Source organism: Chaetomium strumarium, assembly GCF_033439665.1.
Source record: "Chaetomium strumarium strain CBS 333.67 chromosome Unknown B0T15scaffold_2, whole genome shotgun sequence".
In the NCBI taxonomy this organism is placed as follows: domain Eukaryota; kingdom Fungi; phylum Ascomycota; class Sordariomycetes; order Sordariales; family Chaetomiaceae; genus Chaetomium; species Chaetomium strumarium.
Window position 1 is genome coordinate 1,981,852 of NW_026944430.1, and position 15,060 is coordinate 1,996,911.

Below are 15,060 nucleotides of genomic sequence, written 5' to 3' on the forward strand. Positions count from 1 at the left end.
GCTATTCCCCATCTCGCCGGATTCACTCCCTCGTTGCTGATAGAGGTCGATGCATGCGAAAATCTACAGTTCTGTCACTTTGGCGGAGTGGTTAACGCGCTGCCCTGCTAGTGTACAGTTAGCATGTTAGGCAGTTCCCTCGGGAGCGTAGGTTCGAATCCTACAGGTGACGTCTACTTTTGCCTCGAACTCCTAGAGATTGTCTCAATACCAGAGTATGTCAACGTCTTGGTTTTTTTCTTCTTCATTTTAGACTCTCGCGGAATACAAGGCCGGCAGCATCATCGGTTGGATCTACTCCTGTCCCGCCTGCCCGGCCTAGTCCTTCCTGAGCCAGCACTTCGGGTAACCCCTGTCAATCCTGAACTGCTCGGACTCCTTCCTGACTGCGTGCAACATGCGCTCTCTCCACGTGCCGACCATGTCCTTCTCCCAGGAGAACTGTCCGCCCCACCCCCACGAGGTGACGCTCTCGGCTCTGGCGCCATCGGGCGAGGCTAGCAGGCCCATAGCGATGTCCACGATGTCGGGCCGGTCATCGACGGCATAGAAGACCGCGGCGGAGCATCGCCCGCAGAAGTACCGCTGGACATCCGGCGAGCTGGCGTAGTACTTGAGCGTGCCGAGCCTGGGATCGCGGGCGTCGACCGCCGCCCTCAGCTCGGTGGTGTTGCTGGGAAACCCCCCCGCCTCGGCGGCGGCGGCGGCGGCAGAGGAGATGTGCTTGAGCAGGGTAAACGTCCAGCTCATCATCTCGGACCCGGCCCAGATCCGGCACGAGTCGCAGCAGTCCAGCCCGGCGAGGAACTTGTGCGTGACCGGGTCCACGAAGAACGGCAGCGCCTCGCCGCTCTTGTGCCGCGCCTCCCACTCCCTCTGCGCCTCGCCCGCGCGCAGCACCAAGTCGACCCCGCCGCATTTGCACCGGATCGGCACGTTGCCTTCCTTCTCCCCTGCTGCTTTGAGACCCTCCCCATACGCAGGCAGGTCCTTGACGGCAGGCCACGGCTGCTCGCCGCCGGCGGGGACCTCCTCGCTCCGCCCGCGCCCGCCCAACCACACCTTCACCGGCTCTGCATCATCCTCATCCTCCTCCCCGTTGTCGCCATTCAGCCGCCGCAGCCAACACACCGCCCCGCCGTCCCGCGTGTCACCCACAAACATGTGGTCCACGCACCGCACCACGCGCACCCCGGCCCCAACATCCTTCCCGTCGCTGTCGGCGGCGCCTAGCGCGCCGGTGAAGACACAGTAGTTTGCTTCCTCACCCTCCCCAGACTGGGACTGGGCTTGATAAGCCTGGGGCGGGCCGACCTCCTCCCAGAATAGCTTGCTGCCGCACTTGTCGCAGAAGAGGACATTGGTTCGGGGAGAGAACGGATACCGTTTCAGCGTGCCGCCGTTGGCACTATCATTATTAGCGGCAGCGGCGACGATGTCGGCGGCCGGGCCGGGCCAGGTGGCGTCGGCGGAGCGGAGGGCGCCGGTGACGTCTATTATTTTGGTACAAGGTATGGTTTAGTAACTCGACTATAGGTAGTATGTCTTAGAAAGGAGGCAAGCGTAGAGATAGATACTAGGACTTACGCCTGCAGGAGTCGCAGTGGCAGGAAGAACCCTTCAGCGGGAGGGAGGTGCGTGGGACGGTGGTGGTGAAGGTCTGGGTCTTGCAGAGACACTGCGCTTGGAGGGTTACAGCTGTGTCTGTGTCTGCTGCCATCTTCTTCTTTGCGGGGTCAGGAGCTTCAAGCTTGGTGAGTGAGGTACGGTGAAGTTGGCTAATAAATTCCTGGTTTGGCTGGGCCTGTTGGATGGAGATTCATGACAAGGTTGGGACCGGTCGAGCAGAGGGGACTGTGACTCGATATATCTTCCCGCCTCCCACGCCCTTTGGACGACACGTTTGGCTGAATCCGGCAGGTGGTTCATGATCGATGTGCGCGTTATGCTGCTGTTTCCACCACGAACTGCACGCCCCGCGTTACTGAGAGAAGCTAAGATGCTTGGCGTCGCCTCAATGACGTTGTAATCACTCGAAATCCTTGTTCTGGAGCTGTAGACACTGGTCAGATCGGGGTGACTCTCAACCGGTCCTGGCTTGCTTCACGAGCCATGTGACCACGCGTATCATTTTTTCTTTTTTACCCGTCCCACACAGAGACACCTGGCGTTGAAAGCAACATGGCACAAACATACCCCTCTTATTCATGCAACAACACCCAACTCCAGAGATGATCCCAGTGCCGATAGTAAAGATGCTTGGTTCCTCCTCTTACATACACACCCCCTTATTATCTACGCAACCCGGATACTGTTGCCCCCCACAGTGCTGGGAGTCGGGAGCGGGCCGTCGTCCTCTTCACTCACCCTTAGGAGCTTCCGCCTCGCTGCGCTCTCCTCGTCCTCCTCGTCACTGACCAGCCCGTCAAGCTCATACTCGTTCGCGTCGCGTAGCCGCGCCTCGTCCACCCCGCGCACCGGATGGCCGTTGGCGACGGGCTTCTTCGTGAGCGGGTTCGCGGCGCGGTCATAGACGTGGATGAGGGCCATGACAAAGAGGAAGAGCAGCGAGGCGATGCTGTACAGGATGAGGATGTAGGCGACTGCGTCCATGCCGGACCCTGCGACAAGGGCCATCTGCTCCTCGGTGGCGCCCATGAAGAGGAAGCCGGCGGCATACATGAGCTGCGGTGCGAATTAGCAAACAGGGGGTTCTGGATAAATGATGATACCCGATAGCCAACTTACAAATACCGGGATGTATTGGAAGCTGTTGATCTCAGTGCCGTCCTCGGACAGGCCAGGCTTGTCCTTGAGGACGAAAGCAATTTCGATGATGCGCGTCACCCCGACGGCCATGAGCGTGTAGCCAAACATCCTGTGGGTCATGGCGCTGATCATCAGCTCCTGCGGATGCGCCGACATGGCCCAGCCGGTGATGAAGATGACAAAAGCAGGGATGGGATTCCGCCTCGGGCTGCCGTCCCTTCCCCTGCTGAGCCACACGCCGACCAAACCTGCGCTCCACCAGATGATGCCCATGGTCGTGTGCTGCCAGTCGTTCTTGACCCACGCGGTGCCCCAGCGGTGCTCGGTAAACGTGTTGACGCACCCCCAGGCGGCAATGACGGCGCTGTCGAAGAACTCCTGGCTGCGGCCGGTCCGGCGGAGCCACAGCTGGCCGACCAGCAGAAGAATAGTCAAGAGGACGCCGTAGGCGATGAACGCGCCGCCCATGATGAAGTGTGCCAGGCATTGCCCGAGATGGTCGCCCTGGCAGAACCCGAGCGCCGTGATACCGCCGAACACCATCTGCACCCACGCGTACACCGGGAACGCCTTGCCATTGATGCTATGCACAAGTCGGAAGAAGGGCCGGATGCGGCCGTGGAAGCCCTTTTCGAGGTGGAGTTTTAGATAGGTTCCCACGACGACCTGGCCGATCATGAGGAAGAAGAGAGGGTTGGCGGCGATCGCGTGGACGTTTTTCGGGTTGAACTGCCTGCCGCGGTGCAGGTGGCCCAGGGCGTAACCGAGGAGGGCTAGCAGCGTGCTAAGGACCTGTAATGGAACGTGCCACCGGCTCTTGACGATCTGTGGACCGGGAGTATCTGTCAGCCCGTGATACTTTCTTGCCGACGGCGTCGTGTAGTATGGACGTACCCCGAGAACCATCCCCAGAGGGAAGAGAACGCCAAAGGCGAGCATCTGAACAAAGATGTGTATCCATAGCGTCGCGTCCTGCGGACTCGTCAGCCAGCTGCCGCCAACCTTATTTTCCACCCCCATCACCGTCCCGTCCAACGTACAAGAGGTTCCGGCGAGACGGTCGCCCCTTCCGGAATCTGGTTCTCGTGGTGTCCTCCGTGTCCCGACGCCATCGGTAGGAATGTCGCTGCCAAAGCGATTGTTGCGGTTACAGGAGCTATCCGAAGTCGTAGGTTCGATGTTGGCCAGGCGCCGTTGCGCCGGCTCGCCGGGAGGGTCATGTCGAGGTTTCAGGCGTACGGGCGCCCCTTGAAACGCAGCGTCGGGGGGAGGGGGAACGATGCCCTCGGGGACGAATCAAGAGAGCGAGTTGCACAGGGTGTCGCGCAATATCGTACGACGATGCAAGCGACAGGTGCCCGGTGGGAAACAACAGCGCAATCGAATGCCTGCTATAGACGGACCGGCTGTTGGATCACACCCGTTATTAGCGAGCGCAGGTGGCGGCGAGGCAAGATCAAAGCCAGGCTCATTTCTTGCTGACAGACGACCAAATCTGCTGCCTCCCGAGCGGTCCGCTCGGCAGACGAGGTACGTACCGCCTGCGGCGCGTATAACGTCAATTCAGGGCGCTTGGACGTGATTGGCTCAATGGAATTGTGGGAGCGGGGCTTAATGCAAGGTCAATTTCCTTGGCGGACTTCATCTTAAGCTTCAACAACGGCTTTTATTATGGATCAGTACAGAGGTATTTCAGAACGTCCCGTACGCATTTCACTCTTGGTAAATCCACACTGCCATGCTAATCTATGCCGTTGGGCCCACTTCGAACGTCTCCTGCAACCCGTGATCATGGTATTGGATCGCTGACCTTACCAGGCCAAGTCATTGAAGACAATGAATGACCTTCTGCTCGGGCTACGTATCTTCGGCCGGTCGATGTAGTAGGGCTTTGAGGATGTCGTGCCGATTCGTTGGCCGCCCTCTGGAATTCTTGAGGCAAGATTTCAGTCTGACTTTCGCAGCTGAGAGCATCGCACAGGAACCAGAGGGCAGTGCATCATGTGCATGATGCGCGAACACTAACGGTAAGGAAAACTGTGAGACCAGTCCAGACGGAGGTCCGTGATCCCATCAGCAGAAGAGCACATCGGGTCAGGGCATCTAGGTATCTCGCCCAACTATTGGTTTGTATGGACCGGCCTGGGACAAGGCAGATTCGGGCTGCAGCAGCAGCACTAGTACCCAATAGTCTGCTGAAGAGCACCCGACGTAGTACAGCATGCAGTGAAGGGCTTTGAAGCTGCGCGTCAACTCCAACGAGGGCAATTATGGCTGGATTTAAGGAACACCTCACTTGGTACAATACTCTCGCACCCCCGAATCGCAGCCTGGCACTCAAATCTTCCAAGGCACCGGCAGTAGGAGGTTGATCGTTGAAGTTTGGATCTTCCGAAAGACTCCGCATCCCCATTACTCTTCCTGGTGCAACTTGCCCAGGATGTCATTCGGCTGGTCGGCCGGCGATATTGCCGCTGCCATCAAGCTTGCACACGGCATCTACGAAGCTTTGGACAGTTGCCATGGAGCCGCCAGGGAGTACCGGGAAGCGGTCTCCTTCCTGAAAGAGCTGACCCAGACACTGAAGCCGCTCGAGGCCTTCGCAACATGGGGTGCCTACCCCGCGTACGGGAAAGAGATCACCGTCAGGGTCGACTTTATCAAGGGCCCAGTCGAGAACTTCCTCCAAGAGATCGGCGATTTGGAGCCGAGCCTCGGCCGGGGGGCCATGAGCGGCCGTCTCCGACACATTGTCCCGAAGCTGACCTGGCATATTCCGCATCTCGAAGCGGGTTTTAGATCTGCGGAATCAGATCGAATCGCATCTGCGGATACTTGATACTCTCTTGCAAAGATTGACACTGTAAGACCAGGTCTCGTCAAGCGCGATCCGCGACAGTTCAGCCTTGATGACCAGATGCTGATCGTTCTGTTCTAGGGATGTTGTCCTCACAACACAGCGTAGCCTGCCCGATGTTTTCGTATCGGCCTTCCAAGACAGAATCCGCCCTGAACTTATCGACACTCTACAAAACATGCTGGTCGCCCGGGGGTATTATCAGGATTCTTGTCCCAGGATATCGCCAGAGCTTCTTCAGAAGCTGCTATTGGAGATTCGCGACTTGAAGGAGATGGTAGCTGACCCCAGAGCCATGCAACGGCGGCTTGAGGCCTGTTTTACCCCTTCGGGACGTATCACTGGACCTCCTAGTTCAGGTCATCGGTATCTAACCTCCATCGGGGAGCTTGAGCATCCTTCCATTGTGGGCGCGACGAGAACAAGGGTTGGTGTGTCTCAACACACTGCCGCAGTCCATGGAGCTGTGCCCAGAGAATCATTGCAAGAAGTCTACGATCATGTGCTCCTTTATCTTGGCCAGTTTCTCAAAAACATTTTGTAAGCATACTCATTCACCTCTTGAGACACGCTCGGGACGTTGGTTAACAGAGAATTCTAGTTCACTGCTATTACGATACGTACAGCCTTCTAGAGACCTGGGCCAGCAGCTACTAGCAAAGTTCAATCTCACGTTTCTTGATGCCGTGGGAAGCCCTCCTCGAATCCTTCCGTCCGAGATCTTTCAGAGTTTCAAGGCAAGTATTAGTTTGTATAGCGCAAAGTTATTTCTGATACGGATGGACTGACGCGAGGCACGTACAATACATAGGTTTTCCGAGTATTCGTTCAGGAGCAATTTAAGGGAATCCCTTTGATTGACCGTGGCCGATTCCTGCTCCTTAGCTGAGGTAGGCAACATCACCCTAGACGAGGGGAATTGGAGCCGCCATGCTACTCAGGGGAGCACGGTCACCATGGCTGCGCTTCTGCTCGGGAGGATGTCGAACAGGTGCCCGGGATGGACTTGCAGTGGCACATGGACGAGGTCTAGCTCTCAAGTCTGGCGAAATGGTACGGTATACGAAGACCTGTTACTAGTGAATATCCAGATGTCCCGGCTGATCATTTCTACCAGCACTGACTGTCAAAGAGAGGTCTTTACCGCGGGACCCGAGACTGCCACCGAGACTTCAGACGGCCTGTCACTGCGCCTTTCACTCCCGTCTGACAGCCGCGAGACTCTCTGTCTGAAAGACCCCGAGAACAATTACACGACTCAATCAAGAAGACCTGCGGGAGCTGAGCAAAGTCTACTGCGTCATCCCAAAGGAAATCTGACAGACGATGTAGAAACGGGTCCATCTTCAAGCGAATCGTGCGTCGGGTTGGCGTCTCCGATAGCAACACCGATACGTTCTTTGACTGGGAAGAAGGGAAGATCAAGGGTTTCTGGAAACTATCCAACCACGCCATAATCAGGAATAAGAGCCACATCCCTCGCATGGCTGATGAGTACTGCAAACTTATCGAGGCTGTCAGCAGAATCCACGACGATCGCCCGTCAATACACATCAGGCCTCATGATGATACTACTACATGTGGGACCAAGAGCAACGTCCTCCTCTACGGCCGCCACGGTGACATCAAACCCTCGAACGTGTTATGGGCAGAGTCCACCCAACGCCTAGTGCTTCCTGATTTTGGGCTCTCCGCACTTCAGAGCACGCTATCCAAAGAAGAGCAATCGGGGCTACAAAAGGTCGGTTAGTATTTGTTTGTCGCTTTTCAATCTACCGAGTGGCGAGCATTTCGTTAACTTCGGGTCAGTTTCAAATGATGACCTACCGGGCGCCCGAGTTCGACGTCAAGGAGGGCATTGCCTCACGTTGTTCCGACGTCTATGGCATGGCCTGCCTGTTCCTGGAGCACATTACCTTGTTCCTCATGGGCGAGGACGGAGTTAGGGAGTTTACATCGGCAAGACTTGCCGAAGACCAAAAGCTTGGCTGGAAGAAGGCCGATGTCTTTTATACGGTCTCCGAGGACCTGCAGACCGCGACACTAAAGAAAGAGGTGAAGGACTGGATCGAACAGCTTCGACGGCAACCAGACTGCAGCAGGTATATTTGGCGTCTCCTTCGCCTCATCGAGACCAGGATGCTCGAACCCGATCCCGCAAATCGGATAACGGCGAAGGAGCTGGTGGCAGAGCAACAGACACTCCAGCATCTTACTGCGCTGTCGGATTCCTTCTATCAGAAACACTGGACGGAAACTGAGCATCACAGGGACTAAGATTGACTACCCGACACATCCTGGTTTTGTGGTCATTCTGTCATATGACACTCCCGGGCGAGACCTAGCTTTACGTATGGGCGCTACAATTGGTCTTGAAATATCAGGTTGGGGGAAGTGCCAGGAAGTGCATCTCTCTTCTCTCTTCCCTCCTTTTTCTTCTGGGCTCTGTCATACGTGGCCCTGTGGTAACCTACTGGTCACATCCAATTACCAACAAAATTCCGTCGATGGAGCCCGGGTCTCCGTGATAAACTGGATCGGCCTAAGGTCAGCTACGGTCAGTTTGTAACCCTCTGGTTTTCTTTCTGTCCCTGTAAGCCAAAGAAAAGCACAACCCCCATTGCAGCTCACTTGCCCTCCGCGGCCAGCTTCATATCTTCCTCCCACTCCTTCCGCACCTTCTCGGCAAACCCATCGTCAGACAATACCTTCCACCCGACCAACGCCATGCCCCTCCCGCACTCCAACGCCCTCTGGAACGCATCATCCGTCCCAGCCGCGGCAGCGAACCCTTTTGTGTGATTTGCCTCCCCTTCCTTCGTGCCGATGCCAAACACACCGTGGAACCCGGGGCACTCATAGCACACATCTCCCATATCCGTACTTCCCGCCAGGATATCCGCCGGCTGATCAAACGCCACGGTCCCCCGCGGCATGGCCTCGACATAGGCCTCACACAGCGCCCTGCTTGGGCGCACGTCGGCATACGAATTGAGCGACTCAAACTCCACTCCGCAGCCCGTCGCCATCGCCGCGCCCTCGAAGCACTTGCGCACCCGGCCCCACAGCGCCGCTGCCTCGGCCCTGGTCGCGCTGCGCACGTAGTACTCGACGCTGCAGTCGGCGGGCGTGACGTTGGGGCGCTTCCCCGCCGAGACAAACACGCCGTGAATGCGCTCGTACGGCCGCGTCTGCTGCCGCAGCATGCTGATGGCGTTGTACGACAGGCACACGGCGTCGAGTGCGTTGATGCCGTCCCAGGGCGCGATGGCGGCGTGCGCCTCGCGGCCCGTGAAGTGGGCGCGCATCTTGACGTTGGCGAGCATGCGTACGAAGGAGACGCCACGGATGGAATTGGAGGTGGGTAGCTTGTGTCCCGGCCCCGGGTGGACCATCAAGCTGGCGGCGGCATCCTGGTAAGCGCCCGCCTGGATGAGCTTGAGCTTGCCGCCGCCGCCTTCCTCGGCGGGCGTGCCCAGCAGGCGCACGCGGCCCGGCTGGTTCGAGGCGCGCAGTGCGGCGGCCAGGCCGAGGAAGGCGGCGAAGGACGCGGAGGCAATGAGGTTGTGCCCGCACGCGTGGCCGATGTCCGGCAGCGCGTCGTACTCGGCATTGAAGACAATGAGGCGGCCGCCGTGGCCGAAGTCGGCGGAGAAGGCCGTCTCGAGGCCGTATGCGTGAGGGGTCACGTCGAAGCCGAGGGTGCTAAGAATGCGGACGAAAGTGTCGTGAGCGTGGATCTCTTCATAGGCCAACTCGGGATGGGAGTGGATCTGGTGGTTGATGGTTGAGATCTCGGCATTGCGGGCGTGGAGCTCGCTGTCGATGATGGCGGATATGTCTAGTGGCATGGTAATGGCGGACAAAGGGGAGAGGGAAGGCGGGGCAACGGGGGGCTTTTTTCCGGACTGAAAGGGAAGGAATAATTAACGTTATGCATAAGTCCCGATTTTTGAGAAATGATACTCGCCTCGTTTGTGAAGCTCAGCCAAGTTTGTGAGTTGAAGACTTGAAGTCTTGAAGTCTTGAAGTCGCTTGTCCCTCATTCGCTGTTGCCCCGCTCTCCGCCCGACGACGATGCCCATAGGCGGCTTGAGAAAATGCCGTACCTACATGATGTCCCTCACCCCGATAATCAGATGGAGCTAAGGAAAGAGGATAAAAATAAATGAAAAAGATAGCGAAAGATAGAAAATATTGGAGGAAAGACGAAGATGATTACAAAAGTGAAGGGAACGAAGAAGACAAAGAAGACGAACAAGACGAAACGAACGGAGAAGACAGAGAAGAAGAGGATGATGAATATAAAAACGACGATAAAGAAGAGATTAAAAGCTAAAGAACAAGTAGATATACTTAATTAGTAGTACCTGGTAGGTATCAATTGCCTCTCTAACTCTGACATCGAAGTTCGTCGCCAGCCTTCTGGTCTTGTCGGTCAAACAGAGCCGGCAACTCAACCATTTGTCGCTGCGACAGAGCCTCTGAAAAAGCGAACCAAGACCGCCACTTACACTGCGCAGGTCTGATTGATTGTTGTGATGCCGAATTCCTTGTCACCGAGGCGCTTTTATAGGGCGAACTTGCCAAAGAACTTGGCGGAGACCTCAGTGGTACTAATTACGTTCTTGGGTTTGGTGTCAAGAGCACGCTCAACGTCAAGCCGCTCCCGTCCTCGCTGTCCGATTCCTCAGTGTCCAGTTATATCATGAAAAATAAATATAAAAATCTCCTTTGAAGGAAATGTGAGGTGTCTGGGAATTGTGAGGTATGAAGTTTTGAAGCCTCTCTCTGATTTCGAACTCAATGCATGGATCAGTAGTTATCTCAATTCAGCCAGGATTTGAATTCCGAATATCAAACTCTTTTAAAACATTAGTAAACACACCCATCTTTCCAGGTACGAGGTACGTTCGTATCTCCTGTGCCCGCAGGTCCCCCAGATAGCCATCCGCCACGGGTCGGCCGGAGAAATCGGTATCTAACTCCATATCCCCAGAGTCAACGTACGATCGGAGGGCGTACGCTAAATCCTGCGCCCTTGCGTCCGCTAGAGTCTGGGACAGTTTCGAGTCGGCGCCCTCGTCCATCTCCGCTCGCGCTACCATCTCCACGTAAGCCCTCCTCTCTTCCCAGCATTCTCTCGTTTCTGCATCCAACGGCTGGCCGTTGTTGTCGAAATTGAGAGGAGAATCCATGACGGCGGGCACTGTGGCAAGGAAGTGTGGTACTTGGACCAATTCCCAGGCAGAGTGCATGCTCCTTTCCAGTCGATGACACCCATCACATTGTACTCCTTGTCGACAAGGATATGTGTGTGGAGCAGGTCTGGGTGCGTGAGGGGGAAAGGCCCGGAGTTTGATGACGACAATCGGGCTGCCAAACGTCCCACGGCGGATGGGAAGTCCTGTATTGGCTTCAGGACCTCCTCGACCGGCCCTCGGCCCACCACCTTCCTGACGACCTCCTCGGGAAACGTATACTTGGCGTGCCGCGCCCACGCTTCGAAGTACTGTGAGGCTGTGTCGAATGGGCCGCCAATGTCTGGGAATGGCCCGATGCCGTACGTCCCATCCGAAGCGTTTCGTACAATGACGCCGATCTTGGGGAAACGCAGCGACGTCAGCTGCACCTGAATTTCGGCCACTTGACTGAGGAAGTGGCGTCGTCGCTCGGGTGGGATGCACCCGCGGTGAGACCGTGAGCATCCCGGCCGCCGTCGAGGGTCCATAGCCACAATCGCATTGTATGGCAAGAACTCGGTCAACATGAAGGCGGCGCCCAAGGGATTGTCGACGCCGTCGCCGTCGCCGTCGCCGTCGGCGCGGTACCCGAACACCCTCGGCACTGGTACGCGCGTCCGCTCGCGCACCAGCATCATCGCTGCGACTTTGCTGTGCAGCCATTCCGCCGCAGTCCGCCTGGGCTTCTGCACCGGAACTCGAACTGCCCATTGCGTCTTGCAATCACTGAACCGCAATACGCGCACGACGTATTTCCACCCGTGTGTCACGTAATTTTTGGACATGTGTGCAGTCCATGCCGCGCTGGGAGTTTGGATGCATACGAACGGAGTGCGCCAAAGTCGAATCGCCCCAAGCACTCCTTCACTTGGGCCGATTTATCCGACGAATGCGGGAAGTAAGCCTTGAGGTCCCAGTTATCCATACTATGGTGTACGGTGTCGTTGAAGGCTTTATTAAGCAGATATGTAAGATCGAGATTGTGGAGATGAGTAAGGTAGGCGAGCTGCGGATGCCACTGTTGTCACGGTCAGACGGATGAGAATGGCACGGATTTCTTCCCGGACACAGTGCAAATATAGTGGGAAGGTGACGAGTCGGATGCCCAAGCTCCGAAGTGATGCACCGTGGGCGTCAGAGCGTCAGACTCTGGGCCAGAAGGACTCGGAGAGCAAAGGGACTTCCACTCCGAGAAGCTTTGATGTAGATGGAAAAACAGCCCATCATTGTATCGAGTTCATGTTTCACGCGTCTTCATGATCCGTCTGTCGCCAGTATATACCCTCTTACATGTTTCAATATAGTAGTTTCGTAAAAGTTGACATCCGGTGGTTCCCCAACTGTCCGTGTACTGTTATTATTATTGCGGCTCACATGATCAAATTGCTCTACCGTCAGCCGGGTCACAGACCGTCGCAGTAGAGTTGCTACAGACAATAGTACTAGTAGGAGTGAGTACCTGTGGGTAGTAGGTATGTACCCTACGATACCGAAGGCCCGACAGTTTGTTAATTAAGCGACCCTTCGGCGGTATAGATGGATGGCAACAACACCCTTTACCGTCAATTACGAATCGACGACACTAGCCAACGCCGGGTCCGAGACGGGGATTACCTTAGGCATGGCTGCTTGGCACGGCACCGGAAAGTCCCACCATGGTGGTGGTGGTGGCAATATCAGGGGCTGCCGCCACGTCTCATGCTGGTTACCGAGATAGTAAAGGCCAGTGGATTATAAATTGGTCAAGCGCTCAGGGCTTCATTATGGAAATCCTACTTCGAGCGCAGACTAGCCTGCGCGGAGACAAGTACGGTGAGGATGTGTGGGCCCGGGCGAGGGCGGTTGTGGAGGTTGCCCGACCTGTTAGGGAGGCGACCAGGGAGTATAAGGGGTTCCGTGTCGGGGTTGATGTAAATAATGATGTCCGTCAGAGCGAGTGGGAGATGGTGGAATGTGTGGAGCAGGTAAAGGCGATGGTTGAGGCTGGGGAGGATTTTGTGATGGTTAGTATACGTTTCCTCGTCTTGTTTCGGTTCTTCTTCTAGTCTTCATCCCCTTTGTGCACTTCGTTCTCTTCATCCTATTCGTCGTCTTGGTCAGGTAGGCTCCCCACTCTCTATATGAAGCCGGGGTGAAACGCGTAGCTGACGACTTATTGTAGATGATGTGGGGCAACAAAGGAGAGACGTACATCGATAAAAGTCGGATCGTACCAAGGCCCGCTAGGACCTCTTCCTCGAGCCTACGAGACCACAGCGGAAGGAGTTCCCCGAAGTGCCCCGCCATAGTCAACGGCAGTTTCAACAGCCGGGCCGGCATGGGGGAAGGCCGTTTCCGACGGTGGCTGCGACATGGTCGGTCTTGGGAGGCCGGGTGGTGCTTAACTAAACGCTCCCAGATAGCGTCGTGCTCAATCTAGAAGTAACAAGCAGGATGCCGTGCTGTATAGGAAGCATAACGGGACGGCTTGGTTTCTTTAAACGTTAGGTGCCACGGCTGTCCGGGGGGGAATGGATAAGGTACGGTTGCTACACCTCCGATGAAGGAGCATCACTGACATGCGTTGACAGATCTGGTACACGGAGCAGATTCACAACCTGGCAAAGCAGTAGAGTTGAAAAGCGGAAATGAGAGGAACCATGGGGTCGATGCCGGCTGCTATGTGAAGAGGGTGCTAATAGGCATAATGCGCTGCTTGTGTCACACTATAAATCCACCTTGACAGCAATCATGCTCTTCGACATGAATCCGGTGGTAAAGAGCCATGCTTTCCTCCCCCCTGCCTGCGCGTCTTGGGCCGGGTCCAGAGCCACCAGAACCGCTGCACTAGCACTCCTAATCGTGGTGCCGTCGTCTTCCAGCAGGATCCGTTTCTCCCAGAGCCCCCCAGCGACGGGCTTGACGTAGGTGACCATCACCGGGTCATTACCGTTCGGGTCTCGGTGGGTGCTGGCCAAATCGATGGCGCGGCTTAAGCCAGCTTCGAGGTAGCCGCTACGGTCGTCATCGGGTGTGGCGTAGGGGTCGGAAAAATAGCTAGGGTTGTCGGCGATGTGGTCGAGCTCAACAGAGTGGATGATCGTGATATTCCCCGACCCATCAGCCTCGACCCGACCGATGTGCAGAATTCCGCTGACGCAGCTAGAGATGAGGACCTCGTCTTTCGACCGGCCGTGTCCAAGACCATTACTGTTGTGCAGTTTGGGTGAGGCAATCTTGGCCTCTACGCCGGAAGTCGGTTCTGCTGCCACAAGAGAGTCGAGCTGGATATGCACGACCTCTGTCCACCTCGCGGGGAAATACATGTCCTCGAGGGTCCGCATCATGCCATGGAAGCGGTAGTGGTGGTCGTTTGTCACGTATATCGAGGTTGGGTTCTGGACGAAGATATCATTCGGCGTTCTGATCAAGGGATGCCAAATGGACCGGAGATGTTTGATGGAGGACGATCCGATAACATGGTGGAATACCTCCAGCCGTGAACGGGCATGCGGGCCCTTCTGTCCAGACGCTTGGACTTCAGGGACGTGGTTAACGGCGAAGACGTACACGGCCTCGCCTGCTCTCCGTTCGTCATCGGAAATCACATCGATGCCGTGGGTGATAAATGGGCCATCAAAGTTCTCAAACGTCAGCCTCTGCGACTTCATTGTCTGCAACATGGTCAGCATCTATGCTGCAAACACTTCACTCGGCAAGAGGTTACAACCTTGGGATCGACCACATGTATGGAGCCCTGGCTCCTGCTACCGAGCTCAGGATCGTCAAAGTTGGCTAGGGGAGGAAACCACTTGAATCTGGTCTCGGCGTTGTCCTCACAAGCAGTGAAAAGCGTTTCGCTAGGGCCGTGGTAATGGACATCCTCGCAGTGGATGGTGTCCGCGATCAAAACCACCTCGCCCTTGATAGACGCGCCATCTGGATAGCTGCGGAACGCCCCAAGCACTCTTAGTGTGCGCTGGACGAATGGGCCCGCGGTGTAGAAGACGTAGGCAAGAAGTGCTCCAAGGAGCGAGAACGACAACAGCCTCATGGCCGTTCAAGTTTTCATGGGGATGTTACCTAGAGTTTTGGAGCTGGTCCTTCCGATGTTTGCTGCCATCATCGGGGACCGAAGGATTTATACCGTGGCAGTGGGCGGCTAGGCCTAACCGCCCTGCCGCCTTGGCCGCTCCTTCCAATCGACCTCGG

At 56.3% G+C, this 15,060-nt stretch overlaps 8 protein-coding genes and 1 non-coding gene across 9 annotated transcripts; 4 read left to right on the plus strand and 5 right to left on the minus strand.

Moving 5' to 3' along the window:
- The first annotated feature begins 73 nt into the window (after positions 1-73).
- Positions 74-172, plus strand: B0T15DRAFT_t49. Its single transcript has one exon. It is a non-coding gene; the product is annotated as a tRNA-Ser (tRNA).
- B0T15DRAFT_104978 (uncharacterized protein) lies at positions 103-2,007 on the minus strand. The gene is made up of 3 exons (XM_062861414.1): positions 1,588-2,007; positions 165-1,493; positions 103-107 (listed from the first exon to the last, which is right to left on the minus strand). Exons 1-2 carry the CDS (start codon positions 1,718-1,720, stop codon positions 319-321), a joined length of 1,308 nt encoding a protein of 435 aa, XP_062724088.1. The 5' UTR covers positions 1,721-2,007; the 3' UTR covers positions 103-107; positions 165-318.
- A 288-nt stretch (positions 2,008-2,295) lies between these two features.
- Positions 2,296-3,881, minus strand: B0T15DRAFT_490899 (uncharacterized protein; the record flags this gene model as incomplete). The annotated part of the gene is made up of 4 exons (XM_062866730.1): positions 2,296-2,685; positions 2,749-3,594; positions 3,664-3,741; positions 3,810-3,881. The coding sequence occupies 4 exons, from the start codon at positions 3,879-3,881 to the stop codon at positions 2,296-2,298; spliced, it is 1,386 nt and encodes a 461-aa protein (XP_062724089.1).
- A 1,834-nt stretch (positions 3,882-5,715) lies between these two features.
- Positions 5,716-6,609, plus strand: B0T15DRAFT_105011 (uncharacterized protein). The gene is made up of 3 exons (XM_062861415.1): positions 5,716-6,166; positions 6,228-6,363; positions 6,438-6,609. Exons 1-3 carry the CDS (start codon positions 5,805-5,807, stop codon positions 6,513-6,515), a joined length of 576 nt encoding a protein of 191 aa, XP_062724090.1. The 5' UTR covers positions 5,716-5,804; the 3' UTR covers positions 6,516-6,609.
- Positions 6,610-6,840: 231 nt separating this feature from the next.
- On the plus strand, positions 6,841-8,078 carry B0T15DRAFT_105032 (kinase-like domain-containing protein). The gene is made up of 2 exons (XM_062861417.1): positions 6,841-7,367; positions 7,436-8,078. The coding sequence occupies exons 1-2, from the start codon at positions 7,110-7,112 to the stop codon at positions 7,901-7,903; spliced, it is 726 nt and encodes a 241-aa protein (XP_062724091.1). The 5' UTR covers positions 6,841-7,109; the 3' UTR covers positions 7,904-8,078.
- Positions 8,079-9,666, minus strand: B0T15DRAFT_105018 (uncharacterized protein). The gene is made up of 2 exons (XM_062861416.1): positions 9,597-9,666; positions 8,079-9,534 (listed from the first exon to the last, which is right to left on the minus strand). The coding sequence occupies exon 2, from the start codon at positions 9,475-9,477 to the stop codon at positions 8,254-8,256; it is 1,224 nt and encodes a 407-aa protein (XP_062724092.1). The 5' UTR covers positions 9,478-9,534; positions 9,597-9,666; the 3' UTR covers positions 8,079-8,253.
- Positions 9,667-10,196: 530 nt separating this feature from the next.
- B0T15DRAFT_572511 (uncharacterized protein) lies at positions 10,197-11,925 on the minus strand (the record flags this gene model as incomplete). The annotated part of the gene is made up of 4 exons (XM_062870897.1): positions 10,907-11,925; positions 10,637-10,835; positions 10,515-10,548; positions 10,197-10,304 (listed from the first exon to the last, which is right to left on the minus strand). The coding sequence occupies exons 1-4, from the start codon at positions 11,652-11,654 to the stop codon at positions 10,197-10,199; spliced, it is 1,089 nt and encodes a 362-aa protein (XP_062724093.1). The 5' UTR covers positions 11,655-11,925.
- A 668-nt stretch (positions 11,926-12,593) lies between these two features.
- Positions 12,594-13,481, plus strand: B0T15DRAFT_550315 (uncharacterized protein; the record flags this gene model as incomplete). Its single annotated transcript, XM_062870242.1, has 2 exons — positions 12,594-12,872; positions 13,440-13,481. The coding sequence occupies exons 1-2, from the start codon at positions 12,633-12,635 to the stop codon at positions 13,479-13,481; spliced, it is 282 nt and encodes a 93-aa protein (XP_062724094.1). The 5' UTR covers positions 12,594-12,632.
- Positions 13,482-13,483: 2 nt separating this feature from the next.
- Positions 13,484-14,902, minus strand: B0T15DRAFT_500157 (uncharacterized protein; the record flags this gene model as incomplete). Its single annotated transcript, XM_062867362.1, has 2 exons — positions 13,484-14,522; positions 14,576-14,902. 2 exons carry the CDS (start codon positions 14,900-14,902, stop codon positions 13,575-13,577), a joined length of 1,275 nt encoding a protein of 424 aa, XP_062724095.1. The 3' UTR covers positions 13,484-13,574.
- Between the last annotated feature and the right edge of the window lie 158 nt (positions 14,903-15,060).

Excerpts from the sequence above, each read along its gene's own strand:
- B0T15DRAFT_105032 (XM_062861417.1), top strand. The coding sequence starts at position 7,110 with ATGGCTGATGAGTACTGCAAACTTATCGAGGCTGTCAGCAGAATCCAC. Across the intron at positions 7,368-7,435 it reads AGCAATCGGGGCTACAAAAG|TTTCAAATGATGACCTACCG; the intron begins GTCGGTTAGTAT and ends ACTTCGGGTCAG.
- B0T15DRAFT_105011 (XM_062861415.1), top strand. The coding sequence starts at position 5,805 with ATGCTGGTCGCCCGGGGGTATTATCAGGATTCTTGTCCCAGGATATCG. Across the intron at positions 6,167-6,227 it reads CAGTTTCTCAAAAACATTTT|TTCACTGCTATTACGATACG; the intron begins GTAAGCATACTC and ends AGAGAATTCTAG. Across the intron at positions 6,364-6,437 it reads AGATCTTTCAGAGTTTCAAG|GTTTTCCGAGTATTCGTTCA; the intron begins GCAAGTATTAGT and ends TACAATACATAG.
- B0T15DRAFT_104978 (XM_062861414.1), bottom strand. The coding sequence starts at position 1,720 with ATGGCAGCAGACACAGACACAGCTGTAACCCTCCAAGCGCAGTGTCTC. Across the intron at positions 1,494-1,587 it reads CCACTGCGACTCCTGCAGGC|ACGTCACCGGCGCCCTCCGC; the intron begins GTAAGTCCTAGT and ends CCAAAATAATAG.
- B0T15DRAFT_105018 (XM_062861416.1), bottom strand. The coding sequence starts at position 9,477 with ATGCCACTAGACATATCCGCCATCATCGACAGCGAGCTCCACGCCCGC.